At 55.1% G+C, this 20,870-nt stretch overlaps 1 protein-coding gene and 1 long non-coding RNA gene across 2 annotated transcripts in view; both read right to left on the reverse strand.

Annotated features, from left to right (window-relative positions):
- LOC148756822 (uncharacterized) overlaps nucleotides 1–3,193 on the reverse strand; it is a 170,752-nt gene extending 167,559 nt beyond the window's left edge. The window contains exons 1-2 of the long non-coding RNA XR_016022482.1: nucleotides 2,140–3,193; nucleotides 1,058–1,216 (exon numbers count right to left, since the gene is read on the reverse strand). This is a non-coding gene — a long non-coding RNA (uncharacterized LOC148756822). The remainder of the gene's footprint in view (nucleotides 1–1,057; nucleotides 1,217–2,139) is intronic.
- A 3,849-nt stretch (nucleotides 3,194–7,042) lies between these two features.
- HS3ST4 (heparan sulfate-glucosamine 3-sulfotransferase 4) overlaps nucleotides 7,043–20,870 on the reverse strand; it is a 161,415-nt gene continuing 147,587 nt past the window's right edge. The window contains exon 2 of the mRNA XM_074322849.2: nucleotides 7,043–9,019. Within this exon, the coding sequence (XP_074178950.2) occupies nucleotides 8,383–9,019 (637 nt within the window). The 3' untranslated portion in view covers nucleotides 7,043–8,382. The remainder of the gene's footprint in view (nucleotides 9,020–20,870) is intronic.

The raw sequence follows: 20,870 nt of genomic DNA on the forward strand, positions 1-20,870 counted from the left end.
CCATCGGGAAAATGCTGCGAATGGCGCCACGCGGCGCAAACGCCCTGTGCGTGAGTCCATGTCGGCCTTGATGCAAGGACAGAGGACCTCCGCCCCAGGCAGGGGCTGCCCAGTCCTACCTGGGGGCACCTGTGCAGTATCCCCATCCGGTGGGTGGGGCCGAGTGAGAAGAGAGCGGAACCACCTTGTCGGGATGGATTCTGGTACTTCAGACCCACCTGACCCTGCTCAGGGCCTGACTGCAGAGAACAGAGCCGACAGCCAGCTGAGCCTCAGCTTTCTTACTGCTCAAGCCCCCAGAACCCTTCCTTCCTCAGAGGGAGGCCATCAGGTTTGGACCTGAGCCTGGAATGGAGGTTTCCAATTCTACTCCCCATGCTTTCGGGGTGACATTGCCCTGTACAGCAGGCCCAGAGTTCAGCCAGGACGGGATGGCAAGAAGCTGGGAGACAGAGCCCCCTCGCTGCCCCCCGCCCTTCCTCTAAACAGGCAGGTCCAAGAGAGCGACAGACGCCGGCCTTGGTGAGCATGGACCACACCACCCGCCAATGTGGCCCAACCGCCGGTTCTCATCACCTGTACTGGCTGCTCTTCTCTGGGACCCACAGGGAGCACAGCGGGCGCAGCCCTGGCACCCTCTCTGAGCTTACAAGTGTGGACGCAGTTCCCCTTTCTGTGCAAACACAAGACAATGAGCAGGAACTCATCCCGTGGACGGGCCCTTTCCCGAGCTCTATGCCTCGGCTCGTTCACTCACTGGTTCAACGCTCCCAGACGTCTACGAGGTGACTACAGGGGAAGAGACACAGTGAGGCCACGTGACCCGCCAGGAAGCAGGAGAGCAGCAAGCGGCCCGAAGGCATCACCAGCGCAGGTGCTGAGTCCCCACAGCCGACGCACAGCCCGGCACCAGTCCCGCGTCCCCATCTGCCAGCTGGCAGCGTGGGGTCTCCCCACAACTGCACAGAAAGTTGGGTCCAGAATACAGGCCGCCTGGGCCCACGGCACGGTCAACAACACCAACAAGCCATGAAGCTGGTGGGCGGCAGAGACTCACCCGAGGAGATCCTGGGATCCTGGAGCATCGCTCAGGGCTCTGCTTGCCGTTCCTGGGAACCTGCAGCCGGCCCGCGGCACGGGAGGCGGGAGGGAGGCAGAGGCTGGAGCCGCAGCGGGGGTGGCTGAGGCCGTCATCCTCGCTTGCATTTTAGAAGCACTGGGATAAATTAAAAAAACTTTAAGGTTCCAATGGGATTGGCCTGAAGTGGAGCCGAGGCGTGAAGGTGTTTTGTTTTTGTTGTTGTTTTGTTTTTTTCGTCTTTAAGGTCCCCAGGTGATTCTAATATATAGCAATGGTAGAGCAACACTGGACGGGAAAATGTACCCGAAACTGGTAATTAGAATTAAGATCTTCCCCTAAACTAACCTCCATTTAAGACACCTGGGACTTGACGGGGCAATGACACTGGAAATGGAGACAACCTGCCATTATTTATGGAGTTAATTTCAGCTCTCGACACCCCTGCCCTGTCTGAGGAGGGCTTGGGGGAGGCCGGGGGGTGGAGCCCGAAGGACTAGACCTTGGGGACAGGGCAGGAATCAGCTATGTCCTCCCTTGTTTGCTAAACACGCCCAGTGCCTAATGGTGCCTAATGATGCCTGTAATTGATGTCTAAAGTTATTTAAAAGTAAATTTACTAGAAAATAATTAGCAATTTTATAGTTCACTACTTCCTCAATCTGTGGATAAAATTTTTTCCAATGGTTTTACCAGGCACTACAATACAACGTGCTATGAAATCCCTTGCCCAAAATGAAGGTAAACACGGGGCCCCCAAGGAGATAAACACATTATAAAAAATTGCTTGATTAGCTATTTCCATCAATTAGAAGGCAGGGCTGTCTTTCCTTCCACCCCACCCCCTACCCTCCCACCCCCATTGGAATCTGCAATAAATTACCCTTAATCAACATCAAGGGAAAGCTGTAGGAAGGCAGCCTGGAGATGGCTTAGCTTTGACCTTGGGAGAGCTAAACCTTCGCAGTGGGAGTAGAGAAGGAAATTGTTTCCTCATTAGGCGAGAGACGTCCACAGCTTAATGAGCTTGTGGAAATATTCATTATAACCCATTAGCTCACCTCCCCCTCGCTGCATCCGGCTGGCCCAGAGCTACCAGGAGAAATGGCGTGGCAGGAACGCATTGACGGAGGCTTTCACTGAAGACTTGATTGGGCTGGAGCCCTCTGCTCGCGACCAATAGGGAACCGAGTTGCCGTTGTTTTCAGCACAGACGGAGGCTATGAGCGGCCCCCCACCAGCCTCCTGTAGATGGAAACCGGCTCCTGTTCGTGAGACAGGTGAGGTCACCGCCCCTGGCGGCTTCTAGAAGTGAGGCCCTGTCAGGCCCCGCGTCGTCGTGTGGGGGGTCTCAGCTCCCACTCCCCTGACGAGAACGCAGGACATGGGGAGGCCAAAAAGGAACAGCCACGGAGCCACAGGTAGGGGTGTCACACCACTACAGTCTCGCTGGTGGCGGGAGAGACACAGGAAGTAGGAGCCACAGGAGCCGCCGTCCGCCATTCACTTCCTCTGCCTGCCAACCAACCAACCAATCAACGCAGCCCTGCAGTTACGCCAGTAGCCAATTGGCGAACCGGTTACAGACCTCGGCCAACCAATCACAGTCGGTGATCACTCACCACCCCAGCCAGCACCTCCCACACGAGGCCCAGAGCCTGGAAACTGCTCTCTGGGCTCTGTCCCCGCAGGTCCAGGCCCGAGGCATCAGCCTCCTTGGGGGTGAGGGATGCAGCTTCAGGCTCCTCCTCAAAACCCCTGAGAGAGTCTAGGGGTGCGGCCCAGATACCTGTGTTTTCCTAAGTTTTCAGGTCCTTCGTGGGAGCGCCTGGGTTTGGGACTCAACGCCCACAGGGATTTTGTGCGCAAACGAGTGAGAATGTGCTCTGGGAAAAGTTGGAAGAAGCTGTGGGGAGTCTGGGTGTTAGCGTTTCCCTTCATATTGTTAAGTGTCACAAGAATATGAGGTCTCGGCCTGGAACACCCACCCGGAAGCTTCACGGCAGCGCCCCGCGTGTTAGGGCTCCATCCCCGGGGGCGGACGAGCGTCATGACGAGGCTGCTGCGCGGGGAGGGGCGGCCTTTGTTCCCGCCCCCACGCACACGCACACGGGCTGCCCCCACGCACACGGGCTGCCCCGCGCCCCACGCACACGGGCGGCCCCGCGCCCCACGCACACGGGCGGCCCCGCGCCCACGCACACGGGCGGCCCCGCGCCCCACGCACACGGGTGGCCCCGCGCCCCACGCACACAGGCTGCCCCGCGCCCCACGCACACGCACACGGGCTGCCCCGTGCCCCATGCACACGCACACGGGCTGCCCCCACGCACACGGGCTGCCCCCACGCACATGCACACGGCTGCCCCGCGCCCCACGCACACGGGCTGCCCCGCGCCCCACGCACACGCACACGGGCGGCCCCGCGCCCCATGCACACGGGCTGCTCTGCGGAGCGGTCGTGCGCCACGGCTCCTCCCTCGGTTCCTGTACTCAGCGTCGCAAGGTGGTCACTTCCCCTGGGTAGGAAGGCGCTGTCTGCGGCCTCGGGCCGCGCGGGCCGCTGCGAGACCCAGGACGACACGGCGGCCCGCTGGGTGCTGTCACCGCGCCTCTTCCCCAGGTCACCCTCAGCACTGGTGGCCGTGAGCGGACGCCGCTTGAAGGGAGTGTGATGATGCGTCGCCCGTTGAAATGGGAGAGGCCTCGCCTGCCACGCCGAGCACCTGCCAAGAAGGTCCCGTGAGCACCATTTTACAGGGAGCGGGACGGCGGGGGTAGCGCACGTGTCGCAGGGCAGCGTTCAAATCAGCCGTGTGGGTGTGATGAGAAATCGCAGTCTCACGTTTCCACAGCACCCGTGAGTCTCTCGTAACATGTGACCCTTTATGTATTTCTTTCATGTGCATCTTCCCCACTAGGCTGGGAGTCCTGTCAAATTGGCTTGGCTCTCTCCGATATGTGTCAGTTGTCATTTGGTCACTCTACACATATTTCTGGAATAAACACCCGATGAAATGCGTGTGATTTACCTGTATCCAAGGACACTGGAGATGCCTGCCCAGCGTCCTCCATCCATGGACACACACTCCGTACATTCTTGTGGCCTGTATTTCCTGCCTTGATGACAAACGGGCTATTATTACCCTGTTATATAAGATGTTACACAATTTAAAAACAGTGTCATCACGTATCTCTTTTATCTGGAAATCACACATCCTCCCTTGAGAAGCTAGAAATCATACGAACTCATTTCTGCACCCCAGTTTGTTACACAGACCCCCCCCACCCCCATGTAATTCCCTGGAACACGTGAGACCTGCTCCCGAGAACGGCCTGATTCTCTGCTTTCCATGTCGTCCATGTAAACTGTTGGGGTGAGAGCCCCAGGCACAGGATGTGTGGCCCAGAAGCGTGAAAACCTCACCCCATTTCTCTCAAGGGGTGTGTTTGGCCCTGTGTCAGTGAGCTTTGGTGCCTCTTGTGTCATAAAGAAGCTTGAATGTGGAGCCAGGCAAAAGCCAGAGTGAGGAGACGTGTGCATGCGTGTGTGCGCGTGTCTGGTGAGGGGCGGGGCCGACGGGTTCGACAAGTCTGTATTAGAATGCCTGAAATCCAGCCAGTCCTGTGTTATTTACAGAGGGTTTTCTTCTGACCTTAGCTTTGGGCAAAATCAGCGGTGGGGCCCTTTCTCTTAGCACTGTTCTCACTGTCCAGTCTGAGTAAAGATGTACCCTTGGCAGGGGCACGAGGAACCTTCCCCCTCCTCCTTCCTCTCCTCTTTGTCACCATCACCATCTGCATCACTGTCCCGTGTGTCAATGAAGCGCCAAATAGCTTCCCATCCATTAACTCATTTTGATCATCACAGAAATGCTAGGTGGTTGCCCAGTGTGGATTAAATACGCCCACTTTAGAGATATGGAAACTGAGGCTCAGATGGGTAATGCTGCTTGTCCAGGACACAGAGGAACGAGGGTAAACCCACCTACCTTTCTGCTGACCATCGTGAGGCAGACGTTTTCTTTGGGGAATAAGGAGGTTGAGGGGGGGCAGATGGGAGGGGCCAGGAAAGACAAGAACCTGGAAGCACCAAGGAGTTCAGGTTTTAAAACAGAGGCTCAGACCAGGTCTGCAAGTACCATGGGACGGAGCAGGCCACGTGCTCCCACACGTAATATTCTATCTGACTCTGAAGGGCGCAGGAGTCCCCGGGAGTGGCACGTCTCACTGCTCCCAACGTGTGGTTGTCACATGCAATCAAAAGGTAAGCAACAGGCTACGAATGTTTTTGCTCTTTCTGCTGCTGAGTCTGGGGCTGGTAGGTCTAAGTGGCGAGGTCAAGGCTTTCCTACCTTTCAGATACACAAGGATTCTGGCCCAAGGAGATGAACCTGGGGCGACGGCAGCGGCACTACTGGGGGGGGGTGGTGACTTCTCATCTCGTCTCTGACCCACACGCAGCAGCTTTTCCAGGGCGTGACTCCTCCGTTCCAGGGAGGGAGGGGATAGAAAATTAAATATAATTTATACCTTGCAAATGGAAATCCAACACAAAAGTCCATCTCCCATGAGTTGTAAGGCTTGAGTTCAGGGCGGTATTAACCTGACTCCATTTGGCAGGTGGACTTCGCTTTTGCGGGTAGGAAACAAGGCCCTTGTCGAGTTTCCTACTGAAGAAGGGTGCGTGGCTCAGTGGCTCACGGCCAGGGTCACGGGCATCAGGCTAGAGTAGACACTGATGGTAAGAGAACTTACACACGTCGAGTTTGCATTTCGTTTCAGAACTGTGAACTTCCAACCACATCACCAAACAGACCCTTAAAATAACCGTCCTTAAGGAGGGTTAGGCCTCTGCCCCATTGCTCCCAAGAATCTTAGCAAGAGTGTACAAATGCTCTAAGGGGGGTCCCCACTTTCATTTCCCAGTTGAGAATGGCTTTTAACCATCAGCGAACCATATTAACAGCAGATTCGCTCGTCATGTATGTGAGGACACATACGTAGTGGGTTTCTCTTTCAGCAGCACGTAAAGTCTTGATGTTCTGTGTTTATGGGGACAGGTAGGTAGCCACGGAGGTGGGCGATGGAGAGCAGGTGGGATGAAGGGGCTGAGTCAACATGTGTCCACTCCGGACAGAAGAGACAAGGGCAGGTTAGAGTAACGGTCATTCTTAGCTGGTAGGAAACCACCGTTAAAGCTTTCCCACAAACAGATGCTCCCTTCACCTCCTAAGTTATTAAATCACAACAGACCTAGTTCCCACTGAACTCCCCCCAAAAGGGTCCATGTTCCCCCAAGGAAGCCACAAAACCCCGGGCCCACTTCTCGTGGAAGTAACCCCCACAAGCATATAAGGAGGGTAGGGGTGGGGAGAGGGCAAAGAAAGGCACAGAAAAACTTTCCTCCCGTTGTGCTCAGTTCAGCTTCCACAAGAGTGTTTCCGAGAAGACACACGCCAGGGCCCCACCGAGAAATTCTGACACGGGGCTCGGCAAGCTGCAGCTTGCAGCACCCCACAGCTGACCGCGACGCGTAACGACCCGCGCCTGGCTCTGCGTAAAGCCAGGCCCCGCACCAGAAGCCCACACTACACACTGAACAAGCATCACTGACACATGTCCCTTCTGTCAGGGGTGCGCGTGCGTTCTTTTTATGTGTATCGACTTTCGCTTTGGAAGTGAAGGCGTATATGTTGCCTTCAGTTCAATAACCACTTTCTCATCTGGAAAAAGTTATTTGTGGGGTTGTTCCTGAACCTGGCATATCGGTCCCTTTCTCCAGGAACCGTCAGGGCAGGGAAGCCACTCCCTTTGTGCTACTTCCAGGACCATCCGGCCCTGCACACAGAACCCCTGGAACGTTCTCGAATCTGGCTATCCCAGAGAAGGGGTACTCCCAGGGTCCGAGCATCGGGGTGGGGTTGGAGGCGACCAACACAAACACGCGATCGAACCCATGAATCAGGTTGCATTAAGCTTTATAACAACACAGTTTTCATTTAGCGGGAGAAATGACAGGTTAACAGCTGGACTCTTAGCTGCCCCCACTCCTGTTCCCAGTGGAACTAGGTCACTTGGGTTTTGGAGCTCCGCTGAAGAAGTGCTTTATGTCAAATGCTGCATTTCAATCGAATCAAAGTAATGGGAAGGGACACTTCAGCCAGCAGCCCTTGATGGGGGTGTCCGCACACAGCCCTTGCCTCCCCCACCCCCATAAACTGGATCTGACAAGTGGCGTCAGCCCTCTTGTCAGTGCCCCAATATGTGCCATCTCTGAGCAGAGCAAACGAAGCGTGAGGTGACCACGAGGGGGAGACGGTGGAACAGACAGAAGAACGGTGACCGACCCCTCTCATTGTGTTGCGAAGGGTTATTCTTAACAAAAGACATGCCAACTTTCTGGTCCTTGCCCCTCTGGGGACCCTAAGGGACAGAACCCACCCCAAGAGCAAGTCTCAGAACCACGACGCTGGGGGAGAGGGTTTGCAGGTATGGAGGCCTCCCCCGCCCCCCAGGAGGATTGGCTTTCTTTTTTGGTGTCCAGAGCTGGCATTCCTCTTGACCAAGCTCAGGGCTTTGAACTCAGCTGCCAGCACAGTGCCCCATGGGCCTGACTCTGGCTCGAGGGCAGAAGCTCGCTTCTCCACCACCCAGGTCGCTCATGAAGAGAGAGGCCCAACCCTCCTTCAAAGGAAGGCTTCCAGGGGTGTCTGCTTTTTTTGGTGAGGAATGGGCATGCCCCGCCTTTAGTAAGATGAGGAGGGCGGGAGTCAGAGGTTGTGGGAGGAGACGTTCGAGGAAGGCTAGCGACACCTCAGCGAGGACCCTGCCCCCCACGAGTCCCAGGGCACGCGGCCACAATCAGTATTCTGGAGAGATGCGAAGGCAGAGGTTACACGGCAGGGCCTGGGCCAGATAGAGGGCTGGAAGGCAGGCTTCCCAAAGTGAAGGGAGCCCCCAAAAGCAGGCCTTACTTTCTTTGTTTTCACTTAAACGAACGTTCACGGCACAGCTTCTGACCTTGACAGCTGCTTAATCCTGTCTTCAGACTGTTAACTAGAAGACAGGCACGGGCCCTGGGTTCTCTGCTCATCTGCTCAGCCAGACGCTGCTGCCGCCGCCGGGTCCCTCCGGGAGGACCCGGGGACCCACCCCTTTGCCACAGCCCTGGGAGCAGCCCTGACTGGGCAGAGGCGGAGATGACCGGGCAGTCCCGCGAGGCCGAGGCTGCAGGCCCGGGGCCCGGGGCTCAGGTGGGGGTCCCCTGGGCTGCCCCCTGGCCTCCCCTCACACGGCTAGCCTCACTTGTCACCCTCGTCCTGCTCCCACTGGAAGTCCTGGCCAGTCATCTGGTAGAACATCATGTTGAAGGGCTTGTAGAACTTCCGCAGCCGGAGGATGACGTCCGGGTCGATGGGGGGGTGAGTCCGGCCCTTGCTCTTGCCCAGGCAGCGGGGGGCGCCGCTGTCCTCCGGCTTCTTGAGGCAGGGGAAGCCCTTGGTCTTGTTGAAGTAGAAATGCTTCTCCGTGACGACGCGCGTGAGGCCCAGGAAGTCCTGCACTTTGGCCATCTCGCCCGCGGGGTCCACGATGAGGCGCTCGCCGCTGACCAGGTGCATCTGCGCCAGGCGGAAGTAGCGCAGCCAGCTCTGCAGGTGCAGCGCGTAGATGCCGATGCGGATGGCGCTCCAGGACGCGTCGATCAGCCCCAGGGTCCGGTTTTTGAAGGCCAGCACCTCGAAGGTGGGGATGTCGGGCTTCTTGGACAGCGTCTGCGTGTAGTCGGAGATGGCGCGCGTCACCGGGTCGCGCACGACCACGATCAGCTTGGTGTCCTTGGCCATGGAGTGGATGCGCTGCGGGGCCTCGCTCGTCACGAAGTAGCTGGGCGTCTTCTCCATGGTGATCTGCCCGTCCACAGTCCTGGGCATCACATTTCTGGAATCGGGAGGAAAAGGAAAGACAGCGCTTATTCCCATCTGGAAATAGTTCATTTTTTTTTTTTTTTCTTTTCACAAAACGTGTGATACAAGTAGCCAGCAGGGTAGCTACCAAGTAAGATGTGTCGATAAACACTTAGATTTTTTTTTTTTTAATTTACGTCCTGCCGGAGTTCTGATTGTAGTATTTTCAGAAAAGCCTGCATACGGCGCAGGCATCCATGGCTGGGACCCCACAGGGCTGGGTTGAAGCTGCTTCTCTGTCTCTTACCAGCTATGTCTACGCTAGAGAGACTCTTAATTTCTCCATGTACTAGTTTTATAATCTCGGAAATGGAGATAACAATGACACCTACTTCACACTGTAGCGTAAGGATTACGGGAGATAATACTTGTAAGGCATTTAGCACAGAATCTGGCATGTGGAAGAGCTTAATCAATCAAAGATATTATTGTTGTTGCAGCGACTCTCAGAAAACGTTTGCGTTCAACGGAGCCTCAGAGAGCCCCTCATTCACAGGCTGGCAAACTATCGCCCGCCTTGAGGTCCCGTAATACCTGCAGCTAAGAGTGATTTTTAATCTTTAAATGGTTGGGGGAAAACCATAATACTACTAATAACAACACTTTGTGATGCATGAATATTACGTGGAAGGCAGATTTCAGTGCTCGTAAGTCAACCTTCCTTGGAACGGGGCCCCACGCGTTCCTGTATTGTCCATGCTTCCTCACATCACGACAGCAAGGGCTCAGTAGTCACAACAAGCCCGCGTGATGCACAAAGGCGAACACATTTGCTCTCTGGCCCTTTGAGAGAAAGTTTGCCGACCCCTGACCCAGTCCAAAGGCCTCCTTGTACAAATGACACTTTGTGACCTCAGCCGGCTGAATCCCACCTGCGAGTCCATCCTCATCTGTAAAATCCTAAAGCCTGCCTCGAGTTCAGCTGAGAATAGAATGACATAGCGTGAGAGCTCCTAGCACAGGTTTGCGTCTACAGGTGGGACGTCTCCTTTCCCGGCTCCCAAGGTTGCCCAGTGAGCCCGTGACAGACCCGATAGTAGGGCCCAACTCCCACTTTTCTTCCCAAGGTCGCTTCTCCTAACTCTGTCCTCCATCTGTTGGCCTTCAGAGTGGCCGTGTCGTGTGTGTGAGTATCAAGATATCAAGGACTTGGATGCCATTTGTCCCCCAACCCTGATGTGGCAGGTCACCAGTGATGACAAGGGGCTCCGGATCCTGTTAGGCAGTCAATTTGTCGCAGGCATCTGTAGACCAAAGTTACTTGACGCAACACCATGGGTATAGCAGGCCACCTGCCACCACCGGCTTCACTAAGTCTAAAGCCTCGCACTGAAGTGGCACATTTAGGATTGCACAGGACCTCTTTGTTTTGATGACATGCTCTTAAATGTCTCAGCTAATAAAACCTAATACAGGCGAAGATCCCTTGGCCTCCCCGACCATAATTACACTTATTTACTATCGAGTGCGTAGAGGGAAAGTGACTTCTTTTTTATCTCTAATTCACATGCTCTGTCAATAATTAATCGCTCCTGGGTTTCGAGCTTTCTCGGCAAGCACTGCGATTAGGTGAGGGGAGTTAGCCTGCTGGAGAGTCACAGTTAGGTGCTGTGACAGCGTGACGGTTGGGCAGCATGGAGCTTCCAGGTCAGTGTTGCCATGTTGGCTGGAATCGTGCTCATCTCAGACTAAAGTATTCTTCAGAGTATTCTGAGTGTCTTCGTGCTTATGTGCTTGTCTGATTCTCACCAGATTTAACTGTCTCACTTGGAGGGGCAGGGCTAAGGACCACAGCCTCTAGGAGTCAGATGTGCATGATTTAGAAGTTGTCACTACCCATGTCCCCTCAATGGAGGTATCCAACCCACTTTGAGCCTCAATTTTCTCATCTAAAAAACAGGTTTAATAAGAGCTTTCCCTTATGGGATTCTAATGAAGATTAAGGTGGTAATGCAGGCAAATCGCTTAGAACAGTGGCCAATTAACGCCAGAATTGTTTACACTTAAGCCAGGTACACAAGGTCACAGGCACAACAATTCGTAGAGAAGAGCTAGGAAACAACACTTACATTTGACAGATGGAATAGCTGAAGCACGTGGGAACTAGGAACTGATCTGCAAAGAAAGGATCCTCTGACTCAAGCCTGATCTGGAGGCTGGGGACCAACGAAGGAGCTACTGTTAGTTCTGCTGGAGTTTAAGGAACATGCTGACGTCCTACTCTGATTTCAATTGGACAAATAAGTCCTTGTGGAACTTACGCTGTCTTACAAAACTATTAAATAAATGTTGATGCAGAAACCACCTGAAGGTCGATATTTTTACAAGGCCCTTTCCAGAGTTTTGTCCATCAGACGTATTTATGTTTGTTGATTTTGTTGTATTTTTCTTTCGTGCAGGAGCAGCTGCTAGGTTTCTCTTTTTATCCAGTTCTCTGTCATTCACGGCTAGACCTGTGTTTGGCTTTCCATTAAGCCCCATTCAAATTCATCTCCTTCACTTTGGCTAATTGCTAGTCTGTCAGATCTTTGTGGCTTTGAGTCTTTTATCTGAAGCATCTGGGATGAGATGGTACCAGCCTGTAAGCCATTGCATAGGGGACACGACTGTGTGCCTAGCTCAGCGTTTGGTGCAAGGGGGACAGAGAGGACGGTGCCGGAGGAGGCAGCGGGGAAGGAGGGGAGCAGAGGCGCCTTTGACCATCATGTTACAGATGAGTTAAACCGTGTAACGCAGGAGAGTCCTGCACTTGGGGACACCGGCTAGACCGTCTCACTCAGCCAAGACACAAGTGCTGAGGCGTGGGTCACCCAGGTTTTCTGCCAGTGAGAAGATATCCAGGGGCTGCTCAAAATCCATGAAGTAGCGGTTGCCCCAAGTGCTTCTGACTCAGGTATAATCATGCATCCATTGGTTCCCTACATGGCAATACGACAGTGAGCAGAACAGACACGGTCCCTTCCTTCACAGAGCCCCAGCCTAACATCCACAGCTGATCGATGTGAGCTCTTTAGTGCGTCACATACAAAGCTGGGTTAATCCACAGAGCGGGGACCATTACGATCCAGGTCTGCAGGGGCCGAGGCAGCTTCTGTCTGAGGTCTCACGTGCGGAGAGAGCACGTCTGGTTTCTGAGCTCACTGACCAAGCAGAAGGCGCTCAGTACCAGGGCAGAGCAGACGCTGGCAGACAGCAGGTGCCCGTAGATGTCTGGGGAGTGAATCCCCACCGGGACCCATGACCCGGCAGCTATTTCTGTATCTCCCCCAGTCTCCATCTTCTCCTGCTACCTTTCCAGTCCCCCTTTTCCCTCCTCTCTCCTGGCTTTGGGCAAGTTCTCCACTGGCTGTGACATGACATCGTGCCCATGTTCTCACATCTCGCTGTGTTTGAGGAACAGAAAGGAGAGCAGCCACGTCGGAGGGGAGTGAGCCCAGGAAGGAACTTAGAAAGCAGGGCATGGCGTGAGCAAGAACACATCAGGACGCCCTTCCCCACCGTGGCAAAGACGTCGACTTCCCACTCTGTGGGATCAGAAACCGCTGAGGGATATGGAACCGGAGAACACGCTATGATTTACATTTTAAGAGGTTGTTTCCAGCTGCTTGGCTGAGAACAGACAACAGTGTGGCAAGAGTAGAGGGCAGGCCACACTCTGAGCAGCCATTTCAGGACAGAGGGTTGGGGACCGCGGTGGCACGGCCGCTGGTGCAGAGCCAATGTGGTGAGAAGCGTTCAGAATTGATGCGCTTTAAAAGTTGGGCCACAGTCCTTTCTGATGGGCGGGATGTAGGCGCACGAGGGGCGTCAGGGTGACTCCAAGATGGTCGTCCTGAGCCCACAGAGAGCAGCGCAGTTGATTGGTGGGAGAAGGTTGGGGAAGCGGGTTTTGGGGAAGGAGCCACGTCTGACTTTGGACTTGTCATCTCAGGTGTCTGCTATGTACCCAAGTGCAGCTGTTGAGTAACGAGCTTGATACAGGAGTGAAGTCCAAGGGAGTCCACGTTGGAGGTGGACACTCATGGTGCTGTCAGACCCCCTGCCGGGAGAAGACGGGACCTGCCCTTTGCCTGCCGTGGGACTTCCCTGAACATAGAGGCATTTAGGGGCCGGGGATGCAAACCAGAATTCTTTTTAGTTCCATGACAAAGGTTTTCACAAACTCCCTTTAATCCCCGAGTCCGGGATAACCCCCTGTATTAGAAAGCTTAGAATAACGTCACGACCTGATTTGTTCCCATGCCGTCCACGGCTGGTCTCAGTCCCGTGAGCCCCGGACAATGTGCATTTGCCTTTGTACCCCAAGTGCTGACACAGCAGTGGGTCCCGCACAGCTCTCCGCGGTGATGGATGCTTCCTGAATGACGCACACTTGCAAACACCTGGGACAGTCTGGAGGGCATGGCTCCTCTGAGGCTTTCCACACATGGCGGGCGCACGGCGTTTCCGAGTCCCACGCTTCCCCGTCTGAAAGACCATGTACTTCAGTGTGGACCATATGGTGAGAAAACGCTGCATCTGGGCTTGGAACAGCTCGTTCACAGTGTCTGCGTGCTCAGAGCCGCCAGGACACCAGCGTCAACAGTTCTGAGGCGAGAATCATTCGGCGACATCACACAGCTGCTCTCAAGGCCCCAAATGTTTACGAGGCACAGTCCAACTCGCTGTCTCCACCCTGCTGCCCTGGGGGTGGCGCTTTGCCGAGTCCCAGCCCCACGGGGGTCAGGTCCGCGTCCGCGGCCACGTGGGAGAGCAATAAGAACAGTTGATACAATAGTTATCAGACGATAGCAGTCACGCCGTAGTCCTAACAACAGTTGTCACACACCATTTACTGAGCGCTCACTCTACTCTATGGTCTGTGGCTGAGTTCAAATCCTGACACCAGACTAGCACCTCTAAGCACCCTCAGCCTCGCGGTCGAGTGCACAGCCTCCAGACGTGCTGAGCTTGGAGCCACACATTAGCTGGGAAAATTACTTAACGTCTTGTGCGTCTGTTTCATTCTCTGGAAAACCGGTGCTGTACACATAGGGATTCTACGAAGACTTAAATGGGTCGATATTGAAAATAGTGCCTCATGTATAGTAGGTGCTCGATACATTAGCTGTGCAGTTTTTAAACAACTCTCTTAAGAAGGCACAATGATGGTCCCCACGGTGGCGACCAGGAAGCTGAGGCCCTGGGAAACGGGTGGTTTGCCCAAGGTCACACTGGTGGGGCTGGAGCCAGCCCCAGGCTTGTCCTGCATCACAGCCCGAGCCCCTGGTTACTGTCTGACAACGCTCACCCAGCCTGTGGAGGCTCTGCAGGTTACACCACAGGCCCAAGGTCAGCCTGGGGGTTGCCGTGAAGCTACAGCTCAAAGTGAGGCTCAGTATGTGTGTTGCCAAGGGGGGCTGTCGCTGCCTAAGCCCAGGGAGGTACAGAAACCCAGGCCAGAACCATCAGCTACTCCTGCCAGAGAGAGACCAAGCTCATTGTTTCATGTGTGGTCTCTCTCTCCGGGGTCCCCTGAGTTGGAGCAGATGGGAACCATCGTGACTGCCAACGGAGAGAGCAATCGCCGTGTCACCTGGAAAGTGACCGCTCTCTGCAGAAGGGTCAGCGCACAGCTGCCTCCAGCCGCCTCGCCTAGAGGCTCGGGGTCAGCTCACGTTTCCCTAGTGCGTTATCCAGTAGAGCAAACGGTTCATAAATTAGCGATGCTTCCTGAGCCCTCCCGATGGACTGCGTCTGGAGGAAGGCTGAGCACCGCTGCCTCCGCGTGGGGGAAAGAAACTTGCTCAGACACTCGGCGGAGAGCCTGCTGCTGGCCACGCCCCGAGCACAGCAATTTCCCGCTCGTCCTGGCTCCACCAGTGCCACATGGCACACACAGCCCGACACAGAGACGTGCCAGTGAGCGCCAGAGAGACCGTGAGCCATCCAAGGACACGGCCCCACCCCGCCCCGCCCGGTCTGTTGGGAAACCCACTGAGCTTTCCGAACCACATTCCCCAATCCTGGGGTGCCTGGCAGTTTAAAGTCAGGCCACATAGAAACCACATTTCTTATATAAAGACCCAGGAAGAGCAGCGTGTCCCGGGGGCCACCGGAAGAAGAGAGAGATGGGCTCCTGAGTGGTTGCTCTGGCTTCACCACTAACTGGCTGAGTGCGTTTCGGACGGGTCACTGTTACGCTGACCTCCTGGGTCAGGTGCGGGCAGGTGGCCATGCCAGGAGGCAAGCCTCAGACTGCAGCTGCCTCCAGACAGACAAGCTGTGCCTGGGGCTCCCAGCCTCCTCTTCGTGCACCCCTGGACTTCCCAGCCCTACTCAGTGTTTGCTGTGGCTCGTGAAAGCGTGACGCCTACGGCACAAGGCCTGGGGCCGAGGCTCATGCAGGTGCAGGAAAGACTGTGCCTGGAAGATACAGACGCGCGGCCTGCAGGATTCAAACTGCATTCACTCCTACACACTGGCCTCCCTTGGCCACGGCTGCCTTGGAATGTAGGGGACCAGCTGTAAATACTCCACAGCTGGTAACTCGCAGGAGTAAGTCACGGTCCCTTGTGCCAGAGTGAACTGAACGAGACTGAGTTCCTTTGCTTCCAGGGGGTTCTTTGTGATGTCATCTTCCTGGTTTCATCGTGTATTTGATTTAGTCCTCACCACGTTTATGCCCGTGTAGTCTAAGCTCTGCTGTGTCTCCTGGCCGGGGGGGGGGGGGGGGGGGGCGGGATGAGAGGCGGAGTCTTCTCGGCTCCCAGACAGGCCGTTGGGCCCCAATACGCATCGCCCACACGTCCAGTCACTCACTCACTATGTGATCTCTGATTGATCACTGCACCAGCTACTGCTCTGCTCGTCCCAGAGGATGGAGGCCGGTATCACACGTCCCTGTCATCTGGGGGTTCGCGGCCTTTTGGGGCGTCCCTGATGCCACCCCAAACCTACTCATGCCCACAAATGTTCACACAGCTGCAGAACTCCAGCTGGCAGCTCTACTCAAGGCCACCTTTCGATATGCAAACAAGCAAAGGGACAGGGTCAGTTATGATCAAGCACCTGTCACACGCTTTGTGACCTATGACAAGAAACCCTTGCATTTCTAATTCTGGAAAATAAGCTCTATGATTTTACCCATTTTACCAAGAAAGAAAAACCAGGGTCAGAGAGTAACCCAGGTAGAAGCCACCAGGCCGAGGTTTGCGCGCAGGGTAAATGTCGTTACAGTGAATATACGAAACATAACCTAAGATGCCCTAAGAACGCTTAGCGTATGGTACACGGGAATTTGTACAAAAAGAAATGTCTGGGACATGCGCTAAGAGCTCTAAACAATCATTGTAAGAGTTATAGAAAAAAGAGCCCGTCTCTACTGCAGAAACGCAGGACCATAAAAATAAAGACGCTAACTCCCCACATGGAGCCTGCCGAGGTTTAAAAGGAACAGAACCTTCCTGAGCTGGGCAAAGCTGTGCATCTCACCATCAGTGTTGCTAGTGCCACACCCACGGGCTTCCGTTCCGCTCCTGTGGGACTAGAGTGCGGGCTTCCCCACTTTCCCGCCTGCGGCCTCAGAGGGCTGCCCATTGGCCAAGGATGCGTTTGGTAATCTGTGCATCCAAACGCGGCCCAAGCCCCCGCGGCTCCTGTAAGTCGGGCTGAGTCTGTTTACTTCTCGGTCACAGCTGTCATTTATCGTGCAGAGGCAGCTCGTTTATCACGTCTGGGCTTCCCAGGTGCCTCTGTAAACTGTGCCAGCCACCACCCCCAGTCACTACAGATGGTCACCCACAGGCTGGGTCACCCACCAAGGGGCCTGAGCAGGTCCCCAAGACCCTTTGTTTCCGTCCTGCCGGGCACCCCAGCAATACGACCCCCCCACCGCCGCTCCGTTTCACTGTCGCTTTTCTGAGTTGGCACCAACAGCTGCTTTCATCCATCTACAAGACAAACACGGCCGTTGCCCCATTTTATTAGAAACACATCTGCGTAATTGCTGAGTCCCTCAACTGTGACCCGCTCGACACTCACTCAGCCGGGGATTTTCAAGGGGATACAGCGTCAAGGCTGCAACACGCATTTCCTAATGAAATCTATTCGCCTGCAAGCCCCCAACTCAAACCTCTTGTTGAATTTGTTCAAACATAAATTAATCGTTGAATTTACATAGATTTAATGTCCTATAATCTTCCTGGCCTGGGACTCCACGTTCAAGTCTGGGTGTGACGGCGGCTCTGAGCGATCGCATGGAATGCTGAGAAGAACGCGAACCCCTCTGGAGCCCAATCCCTCCACACGTCACTAGACCAGAGTGGCTGGTCCCTTCTAACAAGACGCACAGAGCCTGCTGTCACCACCCAGCAAACACATGTTTGTGGGACTGAGCCACGTGCACGGTCTGTTTGAACAAGAATCAAAGCACAATCTTTGCAAGGGAAACGCGGTCCCTTGCTACCTGCCCCCCCCACGCCACCTGACTCTTCATCACTGAGGGTCACTGAAAGTGCTTGGGGGAGAACATTCCTTCGACCACATTCACACAACTGTCACTTGCATGGCCTCAGTTCATGCATGCCACCAATATTCACCGAACCCCCACATGTGCCAGGTGCCAGCCTGGGTGCTGGGCAAATGGCAGGGAACAAAACCCACCAAGCTCCTGCTCTCTGCAGCTGACACACCAGTGCAGCAGGGTGAGGAGTGAACATGCAGTGTGTCTGGTGGCGACAGTGCCCAGAGCGTGAGAACACAGAACACAGGGCTGCCATGCAGCTCCCCAGCAGCCGGCAGGACCAGGCAGAGCCATGGGGATGCCCGGATGCTCCAGCCAGCTGTCACCTCGGTCACTGCTGCTCTCCCACCTCCTGGAATCTGGCCTTGCCAAGTGGTCGAAGCAAGTCATATGTGAGCCCTGTCTTCTCTCGTCCTCTTGGAACCCTGAGACCCCATGATGCAGACACCCCTCTAAGCTCCTGGAGGCCCAGGTGACCAGTGAGCAGCCAGCACAGTGGCTGGACAAGCAGTGACATCTCCGTGGACCGTCAGAGAGCAGAAGAGCCCATCAGGCGCCACTCCACAGAGCCATGGGGGTTATAACCCAGTGTCCTTGTCAGGCATTTTGTTTCGGGGATGTTTGTTATGCAGCTGGAGCTAGCTGTAACACGGGGAGAGATCCCAGAATGGGCAAAGTGATGCAAAGGCTTAGTGCGGGGAGGGGGAGGAGCTTCAGAGAACCAGAGAGGCCAGTGCAGCTGGAATGAAATGCACAGGAATTCTCTACAGTTCTGAACCGTTTCTGAGGAATGCAGCTTCATTCCTGTTCTATGGGCCTTTGTGAGCGGTGAGCCACATAGGAGCAGGTGAGCTGCAGTCGCTCTTGCCACCCCAACACCTGCATAATGCGAGCACCTTCCGCCTACGCGGATGTGGTCTTGGGTGTAGCAAGCCCAACGCAGGCAGCGGGGTGTCCTGGGTGCCCTCAGAATATGGAGCTCCCTCCGAGTTCCTGGACTGCTCGGCTGCCCTACCCAGCACATGGCCACAAGCCCTGCCCTTGGCCTGTACCTGCGAATACCTCCCCTTGCTAGCAAAGCGTGTAGGCTCGGGCTACAGCCTCCAACATGGCAAGACGTCCAAGGCGGCACAGTAACGGGAAGTGGTCCTTCCCACCAGCCCGCCCAGGCCCGCCCAGCAGTGAAGAGCAGAGGGCGGATTTTTGTCACGGATGGAGAAATGGATTACAGTCAGAAGCAAGGGCTACAGACGAACTATTACATTTCTAGGAGACAACAGGTAAGCACCACAGACACCCGGGAGGAGTGCTGAGCATGCGGAAGATAATACCCTTGTTAGTAGTGAAAACCCGGGCTGCCGTGGGCGAATAATCGGTGGGAGACAGGATGGGACGCGCTTTGGGGGTGTATGGGGGGCAGACTGAGAAACACGCCCCAACCACACTGTGCCCCAACCAGCTGGAGTCTATGGCTCCCGCCCCCTCGCTTCCCGAGCACTTCGGTCCAGTCACTGCTGTGTCCCCAAAGGGCCACACGGTGCTGGTATAAGACTGCCTGAGACCACAGGCGGGTCCCCAGTTAGGGTCAGAGCGGTAAGGCCAAGTTCTAGCAGAAAAGATTCCATTCTTCATTCTCTCAGCAAACCTCTGCTGAGCACCTGCCATTGGTCAGGCAGCGTGCTGAGTGCTGGGGACACGGTGCTGTCCCTGTCCCCAGGAAGTTACTGTTTGTACAGCAGAGGCAGCGCACCGAGCGCTGAAACAGCAGCTACGCACCGGCCGGCAGCACCAGGAGCCGGGCCATCACCACAGGCCTGGGCTTGGACAGGTAGAAGAAGGATGGTTGGCAGGACTTTCCTGAGGCTCCTTTTGAGGCTCAACGTAAGAGTTAGCAGACAAAGAAAATAGGGACAAGCATTTCCCCCAAGGGGAACAGTGTGCTGGAAGCTCAGAGTCAGGAAGCACGTATTACACACGTGGGGACATGGCCGTTGCGGGACCGTGGGCAGGAGAGAACACTAGAAAGTAAGAAGGGCCAGATCACAGACTGTGTGGTGGGCCTGTCTGGGAACTAAAGCTTTTCTCTGATGTCAACATCCCAGAATTTGCATATTAAGAACGATAAAAGGATATTCAGCTGATAAACGATGCCTTTTAGGGCCCTTGCCTCTTTCTGTGTCCCCTCCTTCATCCTCAGCCTGCTGTCTTGGTCTCCGGGGCTGCCCCAGCTCCAGGCATCATGCCAACATCAGCAGCCCTAAGAAAGCAAAGGCATTCCCAACAGCCCCCCACAAATGTCCACTGACGTCTCATTGTCCAGAAAACGCTGTGGGGCCCCGACCTAGTTGCAAAGAAGGCTGGAAATACATGATGCTTTTCCAGACACAAAGGCAGAAGAAGAGTTGCTTGAGGATGTTCAAACAAGGGTGCCTGGTGTGAGATTTTAGGGCAGTTTCCCTTTGGGGGGAAAAGGCGCTGTAAGGTGTGGGGACACCCAAGCTTCCTGCCCGTTGAGGGTGCGGGTGGGTGCAGCAAGGAATTGCCACTTCCTACAGGCTTTCCGCCCGGGCACGGAAGGTGCAGAGGGCGTCACTGAGATGTGCAGTACATATAAGCACAGTGGGAAAAATGCTGTGAGTTACCCACGGTGCAAACGCGAGCTTGTCTACCAACTTATGTCGTCTTTCAAGGCTCCCCAGGCAGCGAGTCAGAGCTCACACCCACTTACGTGGTCGTGACACCCCGTGACACCCTGCAGATAAACTAAGGAGGAATTCAAGATGGAGGCAATGCAGTGTCCACCCAAGGGTGACACAGGTGACAAGTGGCAGACGTCTAATCCAAAGCCAGGACTTTTGGCTCCGCACCCCCAACGCCACGTCGTCTCTTCGAAAGAACAGCAAGGGAATGGAACGATGTTTATGACGCGTTAGGGAGTATTTCCATGTTAAGAGTACAGGTTCTGGAGTCAGAAAGCGCCGTAGGTCTCTGAGTTTGCAAAACCCTGAAGACTTGTCCAGAGTGGTTTTCACTGCACACATGCCCCACCCTGAGCCTTGCTGCTGAACCCCAGCTCCCTGTAAGATGGGGCTGCGTGAAGGTGACGGAGGACTGAACGCAAAGAGCTCAGCACACGGGCTGGTGCAGGGTGAGCGCTCAGTACACGTCTGCCGCACAGAGAAATGGACAAGACAGTGTGTGTGGGACACGGTCTCAGTCTTTGCCGGTACTGCTCACGTAAGCCTTCCAGATACAGGGGTGCTTTAGACCATTTCATAAACATGCTCATCACCAGGGGAGACGCCACCTCCCGTTGTCGACA

This window comes from Rhinolophus sinicus, chromosome 10 (assembly GCF_057876585.1).
Source record: "Rhinolophus sinicus isolate RSI-liver-muscle chromosome 10, RSI-T2T, whole genome shotgun sequence".
Lineage (NCBI taxonomy): Eukaryota > Metazoa > Chordata > Mammalia > Chiroptera > Rhinolophidae > Rhinolophus > Rhinolophus sinicus.